General features: G+C 41.2%; 1 protein-coding gene across 3 annotated transcripts in view; it reads right to left on the reverse strand.

Moving 5' to 3' along the window:
* TSPAN12 (tetraspanin 12) overlaps positions 1 to 19,129 on the reverse strand; it is a 79,723-nt gene that overhangs the window by 45,218 nt on the left and 15,376 nt on the right. For all 3 annotated transcript variants that reach the window (XM_059711651.1, XM_059711649.1, XM_059711650.1), the window contains 2 exons: positions 15,607 to 15,689; positions 14,459 to 14,594 (listed from right to left, as the gene is read on the reverse strand). In XM_059711651.1, the coding sequence (XP_059567634.1) occupies positions 14,459 to 14,594; positions 15,607 to 15,689 (219 nt within the window). The remainder of the gene's footprint in view (positions 1 to 14,458; positions 14,595 to 15,606; positions 15,690 to 19,129) is intronic.

The following is a 19,129-nucleotide window of genomic DNA, read 5'->3' on the forward strand; positions in this document are numbered from 1 at the left end:
AAAGATGCTGGGGAAGCTCACGTGACTATGTGACTGCTTCATGTGCTGCTCAAACCTTTCGACAGAGAACTGTGTTACACCAGGTTGTGAGGGGCTTGGTCAAGTGCTCCGAGTCGCCAGAGTCCGTGGTCTTTATCACAGGAGATAAAGCATTAAGACTGAGGCAATAAAGTAGCTGGACACATTAGACAGGTCACTGCATAATCTCTGTTGCTTTGTAAGCTAGGTCTGCATGCTTAGCCCCAGCTCAAAAGATTTACAAGCCGCTACCAGTCTCTGAAGAGGCTGTCTCTACATATTATTGGGCCATTCCTCAGAATGCAAGACAGGGATCTTCATCACCAGAACCTGGGCAGGAAAGTGCCAATAGAAAGGAACCTTGGAAATACCCTAGAAACACTGCCAGAGTAACACCAGACTTAATTCTGATCCAGATCATGTCTCTCACTCAGACCCGGACAAATATGGCCAGATCCCTTCCAAACAAAAGAGGCCAGGAGTTTACGGCAGGCACCGTTATGCCACCTTTTAAAAGACAAAAATGTTAGGAAATTGACAATTTTAAAAGATGATGCTTTGGGTTTTTTTAAATATATATATTTATTGATTTCAGAGAGGAAAGGAGAGGGAGAGAGAGTCAGAAACATCAATGATGAGAGAGAATCATTGATGGCTGCCTCCTGCATGCCCCTACTGGGGATCAAGCCCAGGCATGTGCCCTTGACTGGAATCGAACCTGGAACCCCTTAGTCCACAGGCCAACACTCTATCCACTGAGCCAAACCTGCTAGGGCTAAAAGATGTTTTATTAGTTAGATCAGGAGCTCATTCTTTAATACCTGCCAATAACTTTTGCATCTATCTATGGCTCTGTGTCTCTAAAACTATCTTCTTCTAAATCATGTTCTTTTATTTTGCCTTTATTTTTCAGACAAGATCTACATTTGAACTTATGTTTGCATATTCTCCAGGATAACCACACACCTGTTAGTTGAACAAATTAAAGGAAAAATATTTCCTTTAAATTTTAAAAATCCATGCATACAAATATTTATTCTCTTTTTTTTTGTCATTTTGATAAATCGATTCAAGCAAAAACACTTTCTCCCTGAACCAAAAAATGAATTTTCTTCTTAAAAGAAGAAAGTATAAGAGCACAACCTGATTCACAGTTATGCTTAATGTTCAGAGAAAGAACAACTTGTGCGAATAATGATAAAAGCATTAAATTCTCACCTGCTTCACCCAAACATCAGTAATTCAGGCTAATTGATAGAAGAAACATTTTGAATTCAACAGAATAGATCACGAAATGACTTTAAAGAAATGCACTTTTGCTACAACAAATATCTGAGTTATAATGTTGTTGAGAAGTAGAGGCCCTTGAAGACCTGCTTTTGTAAACAGATCAATGATGTCTTGAAGGCACCACATCCACTATCAGTTTGTTCTCAATCAAGTTAAGCAGTTCTCTAACGATCCTCTGATACTAATGAATTGTTTATGGGCCTCCCCCCGACACACACACACACACACACACACACACACACACACACACACACACACAGAGAGAGAGAGTCTGGAAATTGCTGCAGCGTTCCAATGAACTGCTCCTGTCCTTGCCCTTCCGCAAGAGTCTGACGCTGGCTTGTTTCTCTAAGGGCATCTTAGTCCAGCAGCCAGTCTCCCATGACTACTTTAGCTTGATAATAATATTTTTTGCTCTGAAACCTGAACTAAACACACCCAAGTCAACAGAATTGCATTTATAATGTACATTTGGAAAACATTCTAAAACATTAGACTTCCCCACCTGAGTACCTTTATTCCTTCATCAGAAAAGGCACATTGTTAGAGAATAAAAGTATGTCTTCAATTCTCTCTTCTATTATTATTAAAAAAAAAAAAAAAGGTTCTCCGCACTAACCAGTTTGGCTCAGTGGATAGAGCGTTCGCCTGTGGACTGAAGGGCCCCAGGTTCGATTCCTGGTCAGAGCACATGCCCGGGTTGCGGGCTTGATCCCCAGTGTGGGGCGTGCAAGAGGCAGCTGATCAATTATTATCTCTTATCATTAATGTTTCTATCTCTCTCTCTCCTTCTCCTTTCCTTTCTGAAATCAATAAAAATATATTTTAAAAAAACAACCTAAAACGGTTCTCCAAATGGGAAGGCACCTTAGCCCAGAGTGGCAAGACCAGGTAGCTATTTTCTCCAAGATAAATAAGCAAAAGGCTCAGGAGCAAGCAGGAACAGACACAGCTACTAGGGCAGCGGTTCTCAACCTGTGGGTTGCGACCCCTTTGGCGGTCGAACGACCCTTTCACAGGAGTCGCCTAAGAACACCCTGCGTATCGGATATTTACATTACGATTCATAACAGTAGCAACATTACAGTTATGAAGTAGCAACGAAAATAATTTTATGGTTGGGTCACAACATGAGGAACTGTATTTAAAGGGCCAGAAGGTTGAGAACCACTGTCCTAGGGGTACATAGCAAAAGAAGATCACATCACTCTTCAGCTCACAACACTTCAAACGGCAGAGTACATATGCACAATACTAAGACTCTCCCTATCTGGCCCTCGGTCACAGAGCCAACTGTCAGCCCTGCTCACTTGGCACACATCTACCTTTGACCTACACATGCCCTTCTCCAAACACACCCTGAGCTTCCGAGTATTATCACTAATTTTCCTCCACTAGCCTTTCAATTCCTCAAAAGCACCTTGCTCACCCAGCAGGGCTCTTCTGTGAGCCACGCCCTACTCCCTACCACAAGGCACCAACCTTCTGCACTCTGCCCTCCCCCCTCACATCTCAGCTCAAACACGTCTCCTGTCCCTTCATTAAAGGTTCTCTCCGGAGCAAGGCTATTGTTCCTTAGAGTTCATTTAAAGTAACTTCAATAACCCTGAGAAGACTTTTAAAATTAAAATATTTTCATTATAAAAGGCAAACCTCTCACGGTCTCATTTAAAAGTTACTAGTCCATGTCTTCGGCTAGCTGTGCAAACCCTGCACAGAACTTGGGATTTTAAAACATTTAAATTCTTCTTTCATATAATAAACACCAAAAAATCATATTTGTACTTAATTAAAAATAATAATTTCATTGGCAAGTATCACCTGATAAAATTCCTATATTTTTAAAGGCAATGTTTCTAAAATGTCTTGCTAGTTGTAATCATTTTAAGGAAATTTTCAGTTTTCACATTTTAAAGTTTTGAAACTAAAACAATGGTAACCTAAAGAAAATTTGTAAATAAACACTTATTTTAAAATTCAAATGCATTGCTTAACAAGAATACTAAGTGATACAACTACATTGTTTATACATTTTAAATAAAATTTAAATTAGTGTTTCTGTCATCTGAGCTAATATATATATATATATATATATATATATATATATATATATATATATATACTAGGGATCCAGTGCACGAAATTCGTGCACTGGGTGGGGGGGGGAGTGTCCCTCAGCCCCACCTGCCCCCTCTCACATACTGGGAGCCCTCAGGCGTTGACCCCCATCACCCTCCAATCGCAGGATCGGCCCCTTGCCCAGGCCTGACACCTCTGGCCTAGGCGTCCGGCTGGGGCAGCGGGGACCTGCAGCTGCAGTGGCCCCGCGATCGTGGGCTTCACTTTAGGCCCAGGCAAGGGACTCCTAGCTCCTGGGACTGCCAGCTTCAACCGTGCCCAGCTCCCATTGCTGGCTCCACCCCAACTTCCTGCTATCACTGGCCAGGGCGGAAAAGGCGCCTGATTCTCCAATCATGGCTGGGGGGCAGGGCAAAGGCGGCCCCAGGGCCGCCTTTGCCCAGCCCCCCAGCTCTTAGCTCCCCCCTGGGTTTCTGATCACTGTCAGTGGCAGGGGGCTTCTTCCTGCTTTCCCTTTCGCCTCCCTGCATTGTGCCTACATATGCAAATTAACCGCCATCTTGTTGGCAGTTAACTGCCAATCTTAGTTGGCAGTTAATTTGCATATAGCCCTGATTAGCCAATGAAAAGGGTAGCTCGTACGCCAATTACCATTTTTCTCTTTTATTAGTGTTGATATATGCATCTGAATCTGAGTACAGAACCAGGGCCTGTTATTGTTTATCTTAAAAAGGGAAAAGCTATATGGATGACAGTTTTGAAAATGTAAGGTTATTAAATTTGTAAAATGTCATGCAAATAAAGTTTAACTTTAACTCACAAGCTACTGTTTAGTCATCAACTTCATTAGACACTGCACATAAATATTAAACATCATTTTTCTAAAATATTTCTCTGAAAGTTACTTTCCACATGGGCCTAAATAACTTAATTCTCTCTTCTTTTACATGTGTTATCTGTCCTCTTATTTTAACTCTGTTCATTTAGGGACACTGGATCCTGAGTCATCTAGACAACTCTATGATTTTAAACGAATGTTTATGTTCTGTGTTTGACCAAGGGAGTCAATAGACCGACAATGTGGAAGCAGATGAGAATACAAAAACAGTGCCCAATTGCTAGATTTGCCTCCAGGTAGCATTTGAACTGGTGAGCAGCTTTCATGGCTGGACAGCCTTTCAATAGCATGTGCTGATAGAGAACTACCTGGCTTTGAACTCTGCATGGACTCAGGACCGTCACCCAGTCAATGGATATAGATGAACATGGCTTACATGTAACCAAAGTTATCGCAAATGAGTACATGAAGAAACACTATGTAATAAAGCTTAAAATGCTTCCTACGACAGAGTACACCACATTATGCAAATGACAGAAACACAAATACCTGACCCATTCATACTTCAAATTCTGAAGTAGGCAAAAAGTCTCATGAGCACTCAAGTCCTGTCACAAAGACCCAACACTAAGGCCACAAATTTCACACGGTTGTCCTGGGTCCAGGTTACTGGCATGATATTTACTGTTAAAGACCTCAGCGCACATGCTTTTCAAGGGCGTAATTAGACGCATTCGAACAAACACCACTGAAGCAGCAGGTGTGGTCCAGGAGCTCGGTTGAGGCTCTAGTGCCTACAGAAATGAAATATACAAACGGCTTCTTTATCCAGGAATGCCGAAATCACCTTCAGACTCCTCTGCTTGAGGTTTTTGTGAGTTTGACAACGATAGTTAACAACTGTGGTTTTTAGAAAATTCTAGTCAACATTAAAAGGATATGTTTCTGTTATATTAAAAAATGCATAAATATTGAATACTTTATTTCCAGATGTCAAGTAATATAAACATTACCATGGTAGGCAGTTAGACAGGTATGTGCAGAGAAAGGACGTTGGGTCAGGTATAGAAGGTCACCAGGGCAGAAAGCCCAGGGTGCCTAGCAACAGGCAAAACTGGGAAAACAGGAATTCACCCCCAGGGTAATCTTTCCTCCACTAGCACATCCCTGGTCATGCAGTTTGGACCTTGACCTTTCATATCCCTGGTCATGCAGTTTGGACCTTGACCTTTCATATCCCTGGTCATGCAGTTCAGACCCTCCCCTGACCTTTCCTCCCAGGGCATGTTGCTAGTCATTCGGTAAATTCCTTGGGAAGAGAAACAAGGGATTGAAGAGTGGCCTCATGGGACTCCCATGCAGGCCCTTGCGCCACCACTGCCTTAAGCATTTACCCCTAGAGCAGCCGTGGGCAAACTACGGCCCGCGGGCCGGATCCTGCCATTTGAAATGAATAAAACTAAAAAAAAAAAAAAAAAAAAAAAGACCGTACCCTTTTATGTAATGATGTTTACTTTGAATTTATATTAGTTCACACAAACACTCCATCCATGCTTTTGTTCCAGCCCTCCGGTCCAGTTTAAGAACCCATTGTGGCCCTCAAGTCAAAAAGTTTGCCCACCCCTGCCCTAGAGATAACATCTACACCTCAGTTGTGTTTCAGCCCCGGATTCAGAAAAGCAGCAAAACCAGACAAGTGATGCCTTGGCTGACATCAGGACCAGCTTCATCAACTAATGACCTGGTGTGACCATCAGTGCAGACCAGGTGTGACAATCAAGTGCAGACGAGGACCCTGAAAGGGCACATCTGGAAAGCTGATGAATATTCTACTGAGACCCTCCCCTGAGACCTCCAGGTAAATAGCCTCCAGACCCACCGCGGTCCCCTCTGGAGCACACCCACACCTTCCTCTCAGGCACATTTCCCTGGCCTCTCTGTTTCTCCTCCGCTCCAAGGGCCCTTCTTTTGCCTTTGTAACTTGTTTCCTGAGTTCATTTCTTCTACAGCTCACTTCTACCTCTTTGACTTTCTAAATAAACTTTCTCTTATAGTTTGAGTCTTGCCTTTGAAGTCTTTCTTAGCCAGAACCCAAGTACTGAGATTGCTGAACCAAGATCCAGTCTGACAGCTGGTGCCTTTTTCACTGTCACCAACATTACTATCATATGCAATTCTTTCTCCATATTTCTATTCTAGCAAGGTCTGCAGAATTCAGCTGTCCTTCTCAGTTCCCCCAAATCTTAGTTCCATCCATGGCTTCTGATAACTATGGTGTGACCTCTAACAGGGCTTCCCACTGCCTCCTGCCCTAAACGTTATCATCTCATCCGCTGCCGGAAACACCCACACATAACATCACACTCTCTTAGGAAAGCCTTCACAATTGGACTACTTCTCACTGTGCACCGACACCACAGCTACACTGAATTCCTAAGTTTGGCCTAAACCTGCCAAGTTCCTTTACTCCTCCACGTCTTTATGTCTTTGCACATAATCATGTTGCTCTAAAGCCCCTTTCCTTCTCTACCTGAAAGCTCTTACACATTTTCAGTCTCTGGCTCAAGTAACTGTCCTATAAAAACCTGCCAGAAGCCTCCAATTGCTTCTTATTTTGTGTTCCCACAGCAATCTATTTATTACTTTAATATTGTATTTTCCTTTGTTATTTCCTTTGCATTCTCCCCTTTCATCTTTGCCCCCCCAGTGTCTAACACAGACTGTGTACTCAATAAATGTTTAAGGGGGCGGGGAGGGGGGAGGAAAAGAAGGGGAATGGGAGGGAAGAATGTAGACAGGAAAGGAAAAACCATTTATTCCTTGACAGGATGAGAGAGAACCAGGGCAGAACTTTTAGAGTTCCTCTTATAATAAGGGCATTAAAAGATTATATTTTAAAAGTTAAATGACTACTAATTGCCTTGGAATTATAAACAAAGTCTAAGTCGTACAGAAATAATTAATCATAGCAGTGTGGTGGGTGAAACATGCACGGGCTTTGAGCATAAGACAGTGTTTGCACATTACTGATAGTAACTATAGCAACTAGCAGCTATGTATCCTTGGGCATCCTACTTCCCTTCATCTGTGAAATACGTCCTAAAAGTATTTTCTCAGAAAACAAGGTTAAAACACTGGGCACATGCTGAACAAGCAGCCAATGATACGATGGACCTTGATTTAGAAATAAAGTTGCTAAGCCCGGCTGGCATGGCTCAGTGGTTGAGCATCGTCCTATGAACCAGGAAGTAACAGTTTGATTCCCAGTCAAGGCACATGCCCGGGTTGCAGGCTCTATCCCCAGTGTGGGGTGTCCAGGAGGCAGCTGATCAATGATTCTCTCTCATCATTGATGTTTCTATATCTTTTTCCTTCTCCCTTCCTCTCTGAAATCAATAAAAATATATTTAAAAAATAAAGAAGGTTGCTAACCATCAACCAATATTAAAAATAGAAAATAATAAAGATATTAAATGTAATAGTTTAATTTTAACTATATATACAAAATGTATAACTACTTATGAAAAGACCTTAAACAGAGCTTGTAGAAAAATTACTATTTAGAAAGATTACCCAGTTTTATATTATGACTAGAGGTCCACGCACAAAATTCATGCAAGGGGCTCGGCCCTTGCAGGCCCCACCCCCCTTCTTCCGGAAGGTCGTCTCCAGGCGGTCATTCTGTTGTTTGGTCTAATTAGCATATTAGCTCTTTATTATATAGGCTTTTAAACAACAAAAATATTGAGGATGGAAATTTCTCCATGATCATTAAAAATTAATTTGATTTTGCCCTAGCCAGTTTGGCTCAGTGGATAGAGCACTGGCCCTCGAATGAAGGGTCCTGGCTTGGATTCCAGTCAAGGGCATGTACCTCAGTTGCAGGCTTGATCCCTGCCTGGCCCTGGTCAGGGTGGGCGTGTGGGAGGCAACCAATCGATGTCTCTCTCTCACATCAATGTTTCTCTCTCTTTGTCTCTCCCCCTCCTCCCACTCTCTCTAGAAATCAATGTAAAAATATCCTGGGGTGAGGATTAACAACAAAAAAATTGATTTGATTTCCTTTAAGAGAAATCATTTCAAATCTGGTTCAATCACCATATATTACTAGTATAAGAAAGCTTTAGAAAAGCTTCCATACAATCAATGGCCATATGAAAATTCTCCTGAAAATAAAATTGGGGGGGGGGGAGAGGAAATGTTTACCTTTAAACCACAAAGTATTGCTCTGAAACATGTGACATGCCTCCAACTTCATTTTTGACCAGTGCTTGGCTAGTTGTGGTTTGCTGGCAGCTGAGCATACATTAGCATCTCTGACAAAGGACATCTCCTGACAGCGGCATTCAGCTGTTGTCAATATTGTAACCATGTCTGTTCAATCTGTTTACAATCCCCCTGAGCTGGCCCAGCTCCCCTACTGCCTATGTGAACAGCAAGGTAGAACTGCAATAATAAATGAATTTCATTTGGTCTACAGCTAAAAGCCTTGAGAAGTACCCATATAGGCTTAAAACCAATTCCCATTTAGCTTCGATTTCTCTTTTAAAGAGAAGGAATTTCTGCTACTGAAATTACTTTGAAAGTCACGGTATAATCAAGTTTGTTTTCCTAGTCATTTTTGGATTGCTTTCCCAATATAATTAGAATTTAATTATTCCCAATCTCTTCATATAAGTATAAAAACGTTTCTCTCCTATGACAGTTTCACATTTATTAAGAACAAATGTAGTCAGAGTAGGGTTGCCAAATTCAGCAAATAAAAATACAGGATGCTCATTTAAATTTGAGTTGCAGATTAACAATGAAGAATGTTTTAGTACATTACAGCTTAATATTGCATGGGATATACTTACACTAAAATATTCTTCTTTCTTTATCTGGGATTCAAGTTTAAATGGATATCCTAAACATTATTTGGGAACCTTAAGTTAGGTTATTTTTAAATTGTACCTATAATTCAACAGATGGTCAAATTCATGACCAAGGTTCACTGGAAGTGTTTTCCTATGGGTGTCCCCTCTGAGCCTGAAGAGTTGTTTTTTGGGAGTGACGGTGGGTGGACAGGCAGGCTGGTTATAAAGCTTGTTTTGAGGTTTTCTCACTTTTTCTTGATCACTCTGGGGAATAATGGCATTTTGATTTCTGCTGGAACACCACCATAGCCCAGTTGCCAGCTCCTTTTTCAGGGATCATCTAAGACAGTGGTTCTCAACCTTCCTAATGCCGCGACCCTTTAATACAGTTCCTCATGTTGTGGTGACCCCCAACCATAAAATCCATAAAATTATTTGCGTTGCTACTTCATAATTGTAATTTTGCTACTGTTATGAATCAAAATGTAAATATCTGATATGCAGGATGTATTTTCATTGTTACAAATTGAACATAATTAAAGCATAGTGATTAATCACAAAAACAATATGTAATTATATATGTGTTTTCCGATGGTCTTAGGCAACCCTTATGAAAGGGTCATTCGACCCCCAAAAAGGTCGTGACCCACAGGTTGAGAACCACTGCTCTATGGAATAAACCATGCCTTTCCCCACTCCCTTCCCCTCAAGTCCATCTTCCTTGCCTTTCTCCTAAGCTCCAAGATCCCTTCTTTTTCCTCTGTAACTTGTTCCCTGAACCCATGCAGCTCAGCTGGCTCACTTCTTCCACAGCTCACTTCTTCTACCTCTACGGCTTTCTAAAGAAACTTTTTCTTTAATTTGAAAAATACATTAAAATAAGGATCTTCCTTAATTTTTTCTAACTTAGGATGAAAGCTAAAGGGCACAAAGGAAGAAACCATGAGAGCTGCCTTGCAAATATTTGCCAAAGAGCAACAACATCATGTCATATTTTTGTTGCGCTCCCTTAACAAGCCATTCCCTTCGTGGTCTAACCCTACCTAGCTGCCAGGCTCCTCCTTTAAATTCTCACTCTCCTCACTGCCTTCCAGGCACCATCCCCCACCTGATGTGTAGTCACTCCTACTCCCACTGTTCTAATTTTGTCCATTATTCAATTTAGTGAACACTTATTAAAGCAATAGGCAAGCCCTAGCTGGTTTGGCTCAGTGAATAGAGTGTCAGGCCATGGACTAAAGGATCCCAGGTTGGATTCCGGTCAAGGGCACATGCCCAGGTTGTGAGCTCGATCCCCAGTAGGGGGCATGCAGGAGACAGCTGATCAATGTTTCTCATCACTGATGTTTCTATCTCTCTCTCCCTCTCCCTTCCTCTCTGAAATCAATAAAAATGTATTTTTTAAAAAGCAATAGGCAAGGTGAATGGTTTGTATTATCAAGTTGTTTGTAGTCTGGGAGTTTGATCTGGTTATAAAAAAAATGAAATTTATAAAAAGGGAAATGCACTGGACCACAAAGGTTGAGGAGCATCTATTAGAGACATCAGTAAAGGCCCAATGAGAATGGGCTTGGGAGTCAGAAACATTAACGCCTGAATCAAAACTCTACCATTATTGCTCTGTGACCTTGGAACTTCTCTGAATCTCATTTATAATTATCTTTATTAGATTATTATTGTCAGGTTTAAAATGAAAGATCATAGGGAAAATGTTTTATACACTGTCAGATATGTTTATAAGCACATAGGAAAAGGGAGCAATTATAGAATAAAGGAGTGATATTGTTACAAATATGTTGTTGGAACTGGATTGCCATGTTTGCATACCAGGTTCTCCATTTCCTAGCTATGCAAACTTAGGCAAATCACTTTACCAATCTGTGCCTCATTTCCTTATCTATCGTATGGTAATAAAAATAGTGTCTATCTCATTAGAATTTTGGAGAGGACAACACTGATTAATTCATGTAAAATTCTTCATATACAACATTCAGGTAAACCTCTGCAGCATCTGTAAGCACCTGAGAAATGTTCACTACTTTAATTATCACCATCATCTTTGTCATTATTATGATTTCTGGAGATAGGATGTTAGACAAGTCTTCATGGACTGGAAGTATTAAAACAAAAGTATTAAGAAGAAATTCCCAGCTAAGGGGACAGCAAGAATAACAGCAGGGAACAATGGAGCAAAGAGTTTGTTCAAGGCTCAGAAGATACAGTTTGACCAGAGAATAATAAAGTAGGTAAGCAAGCTAAAGATGGAGGATAAAGACTGGATTACAGACGAAACTGAGGCAAGATCGAGGCATCACTAAATACTTCATTACCCAACCGGAACTCCCTCAAGGTTTCAGAACAGAGGGGTAACAAGACTACTGTTGCACTATATTAACCTGGTGGCATTAGTCTGGGGTAAGTCAGAAGGAAACAGAGGCAGGAGTTCCGTTAGGGGCTCTGCACTGTGTCAGTAGAAGTCAGGAGAGCCTGAATCTGGGCATTACGAATAAGAGTAGAGAAGAGGGGACAGGTTCCTGGGTGGTAGATCCAGAACTTACAGGACTTGGCAAGTGCTTAGAGGAGGAGGCTCTGGAGAGGAAACCAGGGAAGAATACCTGAGCAGCAGATCAGAGGCAGATTGGCTTTGGGTGGCAGGTAACTGGGAATTGAGATCACCGATCATTCCTTAGCAAGGGAAAAGCTGTGTTGGGTCTAGACAAACTAAGGCCTGGAAGCCAGCTTTGATAAGATAAGCAGCCCGATGGGAATGAAATGCCCCCAGGCAGTCCATGGGAAGGAGCATCCACCGTGCACACACTGAACGGCAATGCACCAAAAGCTACACTGAAAAGGAGTGAGCCAAGTAAAGAGAGTGGGATAAAACATATCAATTTAGGCCGATCAACCTCCTGGAGCAGGTACTGAGCCCTTGAGGCTGAGCTTGGAGGTCTTCCGCTCCACCTCAGAGCACCTGGTGAAAACCCTATTCAAGATCTTACCATTGAATAGTGGGACTGTTTGTCCATCATATGCACTGGCAGAGATTAGTAGTGCCTATATTCTCAATAAATATTTGAAGAATGCATAAATGAACAAGTGAATGGCCCTTAGAACCTCAGTCAACACACCACCTTTGCATCGTAAGGCTCTTTCCAGCCTCACACACTAGCCTCTCGGGCACAAGTCTTTATGACTCATCCTGCCTCAAGTAGAGACCAAATTACACTCTTCTTGTCCACTTGACTTACCAGCATTTGAGTAGACTAATGTGATGTATAAGTGGTTTTGAAATGTTTTCCTAAAGCCTTTAGGTTCATGAAATATGCTATGCCACCCACACCAGCCCACTGTCCAGGGACCATCCAGTCATACGAGCTGGGGGGAGGGGAGAATAGCGGTCACACTTAAATTGGTGTAAATAAATCATCATTGTGAGAGTATGGGTTTAAAAAGGATTCGGAGCCCTGGCCAGTGTGCTCAGTGGTTAGAGTGTCAGACCACGCACTGAAGGGTTGCAGGTTCGGATCCCTGGGCTGAGTTGGGAGGCAACCAATTAATGTGTCTCTCACATTGATGTTTACATCTCTCTCTTCCCCCCACCTCCCTCTCTCGCTCCCTCACTCCCTCCTCCCTCAGTAAAAAAAAACACACAAAAAAACACCAAAAAAAAACAATGGAAAAATATCTTCAGGTGAAGATTAACAAACAAACAAATAAATAAATAAGGATTCTGAGTTTTTTCCATTTAAAATACTTCACCCATGCTTTAAACTATCAGTTTCATTTAAAGTAAGTCCTTTCGTTTATGTTTAAATTACTATCCAAATATCTTAAAGGGCAAAATAAGGTTCCAAAGCCTCCCCCATGCTTCCCAGCACTGTGGGGAGAAGTGAGCCCCCGGGCACGTTCCCCTCCTCTGGGTGTGGGGTACTGTCTGCGGCATATTCTGTTTTCTAACCGTGGGCCCGAAGAGGTTTCCTCCGAGAAGCCAAGAAATACGGTAGCACAGGCTGTCCCTGGGAAACTCAGCGGCTCCGTGCAGCTTCTCACTAAGGCTCTGCTCAATGGGCTCGGGAGGGACCCAATCAAGCACTGGTGTGCCCAGCTGGCTCCTCAGAGCCAATCTGCACTCATCTCTCCCCAGTTCTGCGTTCAGTGAAACCATGTTGGTGACCTAAAATCCACCATGCTGGGAGTATTTACCTCACAGAAACCCGCAAACGCTACAAATCAGGGCCTTCTTTTCTGCCCGGACATCCAGCATATCAGCACACAGGATTTATTATGTTCCCTACAAGGAATTAATGCGTAACTAGTCTTGAAAACTACTGCACAGAAATGAATATACTCAATGAATTAAGTCTGGGGGGCATCTGATATATCTGCAATTATATTAGCAGCCGCAATACCTGGTGCCACTAACATGTAATATTTTATACACTCAATGCACTTCAAAAAATCTTTACAGCACTGGCCAGTGTGTTCAGTGGTTAGAGTGTTGGCCCATGTACCGAAGAATCTCAGGTTCGATTTCCAGTCAAGGGCACATGTGGGAGGCAACCTGTTGATGTGTCTCTCTCACATCAATGTATCTCTCTCTCTCTCTCCCTCTTCCTCTCCCTATCCCCATCCCTCCCTCCCTTCCACTCTGTCTCAAAAGCAAAGAGGAAATGTATCTTCAAGTGAGGATTAGCAAAAAAAATTTATTTAATTTTTATACAAGCTGTACTTTTAATTGACTCAGATTTTTAATGTTGAAAGAGAGTTTGCTAATTTTTTCATTAAAAGTTTAAGCACAAATTTTGGGACCACAGAATTTGAGTGCTGAAGGGACTTAAAGAAATAATCTAGAAAAGACTTTCAGATTTAAAAATAAAAAACCACTAAGATCATAGACACTGAGACTCACTTACATGTGCTAACTCATGTAAAGGCAGTGCCAGGACGGTAATGTCCGTCCACTACCTGACCACCTGAACTTCCACACAAGCTTATATGGCAGATCGGTTTTAAAAAGAAGAGAGAAAGAAAGCGCATTCCATTCTGACGTCTCAGGGACCTGTCAGAGTGGTCATAAGGTCCACGACTCTAGAGAAAACTCATAATTTTGAATGAGAAGGTCGGCACATAGCCTGAGTGAAACAATTAAGTAGAGCACATATTTCCATTCCGCATCGTTTGAGTAATGCAAAGACTTGGGTTCAAGTCATCTCTCCTGGAAAAAGCTTCCCTCCGCACAGGCTGTGGAACAATTACCCCGGGTAAGAGCACTGCTGTCACAGTTCCCTAAGCACAGAGTCTTGGGCACTGATGAAAAAATAGTCCGTTACCGGTTGGTCTTTTTAACCACAATAAAGAGAAGATAGAAACACCATACCCAGGCAAGAAGCAACAGATTTCTCTTCACTGTTCCGCAGTATCCTAGCATCCCCACGATGATGAGGAAACAGCAAACGGCAATCATGACTGGATGAACCACGGGAAAGTAAGTCAAGATGACGGCCTCCTCTACCCTGAGAAAGAACAAGCATGTGTCACATTACAAAGAAAATGTGATGACAAGGCACCCAAGACATGGTACAAGACCCAACTGTGATTTGCCTTAATAACCTTTAAATCATCATGCGCAAAGACAACAGCTGCATTGCTATTTTCAAAATCACGGTGCTATCTCAGCAATGTGCTTGCTGGTTTTATTTTTGCTTTGTTTTGTTTTAGTTTTTTTATACAAGTGGTACATTCCGACTTCAACTCATTTAAAAGATACGATGAGCTAGAGATCCTTAACAAGCAGTCCATCTACTGTGAGCTCTGAAGCCTCAGCCTGGGGGATCACACTGTACCCTTCGATCTTTCCCAGCTGAGGAGTCTTCTCCCTCCTCCTCATGGATCTGGGGCTCCATTTAAAAGAAAAAGGAAGGGGGAGAGATGATTTTTGCTAGAAAATTATGGGGGGGAAAAATCATTGACTACAGCCATAATAGGAAGAATAATGGGAATAACAAAAATTACCCTAACAACACTCCATTGTGTTAAGGACTTTACAAAAATATCTTAGTGAATCCTTAGGACATTTCAGAGTGGAATATATTACATTCCCCATTCAGAGATGAAAAATAAATTTTTGCGGCTAGGAGAAGTTGAGTAATTTGCTCGAGGTTAGCGGACCAACCTTTGAAATTTGAGAAGAAATGGCATTGAGTGGGTTTGGTTTTCCTGAGCTCAGGAATACGAAGGCAACAAGGTTGGGGATGATTTTTGTAGAAAAAAAGTGGCTCTGCTGTCCTTTATATGCAAATATGACAGAGCTGACACACTGTCAGGAAGACAGGAATGATCTCTCAGGGCCTTAATGAGAATGCTAGGAAAATGCAGACAACAGTAACAAAGGTTGCCACGGGCAGGGAAAACTTCCCAAATGAACTTAGCAGCAATACCCTCTAAACAGCTGAGGGCAAAGTTACCTAGAAACTAGCGCCTGAGGAAACCTTATCAAAGACATCAATCATTACTTGTAAAGCCTACCTTGTTTCTGCAGTTAAAGTCAGAACATTATTCAGGTAGTCCCTCATCCAAGCAGAAACTGCCAACACGCTGATGGACATTAACTGGAAAGAAAAATTACAAAGGTTACAAAGAATTCATGCAACATTCTCTGCCAGATTAACAGTAAAAAAATTAAAAAAAAATAAGGATATTACCTTACATAACCATTATGCTTTTCCCTAATTTCCTGTTGAGATTTACTTTTACTTTATATATCTGCCATTCCATTTTGTAATCATGACATAGCCACTAAATAGAAAGTCACCAAATAGGACACACATAGCTAAACTATTTAATGACTGATTCCAGGTCCAGAAGGGGAATTGCACAAGATCAAGAGGCCACAGGACAATTAAATTATGAAATGCACAAGATAGGCCTAAAATATGTCAAATGTAAAAGCAAGGAAGCAATAAAATACTATTGATGTTATCAAAAAATAAAAGTCCAAGGAGCTAACTTGGAAGAGCTTCCACTGGCTAAATTTCAAGCAATGTGGGCATCAAAATAATAGCAATAATAACAATAATCAACACAATAGTTTGAAACATCAAATATGCTAAAATTGTGTAAATTCATAATCACACTTAAACAAAACTCACTGGTCACCTTTGTAGAATGTTGGATACTCAAATCATTATTCAGAAAACTGTTAAGAATCCAATATTTATCCAACCTTTTCTATAAAAACTAAAGAACCAAAGACTTAATGAAAGCTTTTACAGACGAATTTCTGGTAATATGTGAAGAAAGCATGACAAAGTATCACTATTTATCAACTCCTTCTGAAATAATGAATTTCTAGGCAAGGATCCTCAATAGAGGCCAAAATGATCAGGATAGTAGTTCTGAATCCAGTCTGTACATCAAAATCACCTAGGACTCTAAAAAAAATTACGGAGCCTGATCTACCCTGGACCAATTAATTGTTGAGAGTCGGGGCTGGGCACCAGAAATGTGTAAACACTCCACAGATGTTCTAACATGTAGTCAGGGCTAAGAACCACTGCATTACGCGAAAGTTTAGAATAGAGAGAGCAGGCAGACCCCACTGATCAATCTTAGTATCACAAAAAGAGACAATCAGATATGTTTCCCAACACAATGCAATGAGAAGTACACCGAGATACCTGTGAAGTATTTTTACCAAAAAGTCAAACCTGAATCTAATCAAGCCCCTAGATGTATAAGTTTATAGGAAATACAGGGAATAGATTTAAATTCGTTAAATGCCACCATGATTTTGCAACCAGCAAAATCGAGAATATGAGAAATTTACAGGACAAATGATCTGATTTATTTAATTTTAAAAATTGGCCAAGGGTGGGGGGGGACCATTAGAAATTAAAAGAGATTTAAGAGGTTACTCAATGCAACATGTTGACCTGGTATGAATTCTTATTCAAACAAATCAATAACAAAGAGACATTTATGAGACAACAGGGGATATTTTAAGATGACTAGATATTTGAAAATATGAAGAAATTCTTGTTTTTTATTTTAGGTACAGTAATGGTATTGAGGTGTGTTTTTTTTATAAAATAGATCCTTATCTTTTAGAGATAGATGCCGAATGGTTAAATAAACAATCCAAAAGCTGAAGTCAACCCTTCAGTTCTGAAGGTCTTTCCTATTTTGATGGAAATATTTCTAAAATGTACCTTATATTTGGCTCTTAAAGCACAGTATAGTGAAATTCTACTTCATTTGATTTTTAATAATTTCTGGCACATTATAAATATATCAATTACCATTATGTGTTATAGATTTAGCCTTAAATGCTAAAAGAAATGATGAAAATACAAGATGGAATGTGTCTGTGCTGATTCAAGCCGTGGCCATGAAACATGGTTTCTGGAAAAAGGCTCTAGGTGAGTATCACATGTAGAGCCCTGTGCCTCTTGGACAGTGACGTATGGACACCTGCTTGGAAAATCCATTAGTGAATTCACTTGTCCTTCACTCAGCTGCAAATATTTACTCAGCGCATACTGCCTGCTTTGTGCTGTCTGTGCTAGATTCAGAGACCCAACAATAAGTAAGACAAGCAAGACGCCAGACTTTAAGGAGCCTCTTGTGGGGCACAAAAATAAACATACAAATCAGGTGATTACAGACTGTAAAAGTACCATGAGACACACAAAAGTGAGGTAGCCTGTTCAAGGTCTTACAGACTAAGTAGCAGGGCTGGGATTCAAATCCAGGCCTTTGGGGTTTTACCCACAGTAATTACCTTCCCAATTAGAGACAAGCGTGAGAAATTCCACAGACAGTGAGGAGACCTGCCTGCTCAAGCTTCCTTTTCAAAAGGGGTGAGGAGAAGGGAGAGGAGGGGGGGCAGTGTACAATGGTCACGCTCAGTCCACATGTCTAAACTATATTCATTGGTGAACAGGAGCTCAGGGGCCTATGGCCCAACACAGGTTAGGAGCCTTGGGACACCAGTTCAGAGGAGAATTCGGCCAGTTAGTACCCTCCTCATTTCTGTTGGGAATGAAGAACAGATTGCAAACCTAACAAAGGCTACTCAGTGAATCAGCCACAGTGTATTAACCATGCTCCTAGCTTCTGTCAACTTGATGCTTTGACATCTGTTCTGCATGCTTATGCTGGACATGCCTTAGTCTGAGAAACTGATAATATGCCTGAGTTAGCGTGTCTCGGCCACCTGCTGTCCACCACCTTGGGGAAGAGTCCTCCTGGGACAAGCTTTTCATTTTGAAATACAAACTAAACCATCCAAAGCCCCTTCCCTTATGAGCTCCCTCGGTCTGGGCTACTCTACACCTGCCCTAACCACTGCAAGATCCAGTGCCAGACGACTAGAGGCAGTCCCTACTTCCAAAACGCTGAAATTATTCCAAGTGGCCAATCCAAAACCTGCTTACCCTGCCTTGCCTGGTCCTTCTCAAAGAAGCCACAATAGAAGCACTGGCCTGATCCCGCCACCTCTCTGCCTTGTGGTGGATCCCTGTGCTTCCCCATCTCAGCCCACTATGATGAGATATGTACTCTCTTGGGATCTGTGAGTATAATGAACTACCTTTTCAATGCCAGTCATCTCCTGACATGTTGGCCTTACCATCGCTAAATAATAATACAACCTCTTGAAACACACAGGGCTAACCGAGGACTGTGGACTACCTAATTCCCTCTGAGGCTATGCGTTCTCTCTCCACTTGGCTATATGTGTGGGCCTTTAAACACCTTGTAAGTTTCATGGCAACAAAAAATTCTATAATGTGCTATTTCATTTAATTTCCTCATATTCTCTTATAGTTATCAGTAATTCTCCTCTCTTTATTATTCTGGCCTTGGTTTCCCTACCCTCTAATATTTTACAGGCTAGTTCAGGCCAAATTTTCAGTATTACAGCTCTAAGGTGTCAAAAAATTATCAGCGTCTTCATTCTGTATAATATATGGTCAGTGGTTGTTAATATACAGTTCTTCTATTTATAACAAAAAAGTGTATTTATTATAAATGGAATATTCCAAAATAT

Source organism: Myotis daubentonii, chromosome 10 (genome assembly GCF_963259705.1).
Source record: "Myotis daubentonii chromosome 10, mMyoDau2.1, whole genome shotgun sequence".
Taxonomy (NCBI): domain Eukaryota; kingdom Metazoa; phylum Chordata; class Mammalia; order Chiroptera; family Vespertilionidae; genus Myotis; species Myotis daubentonii.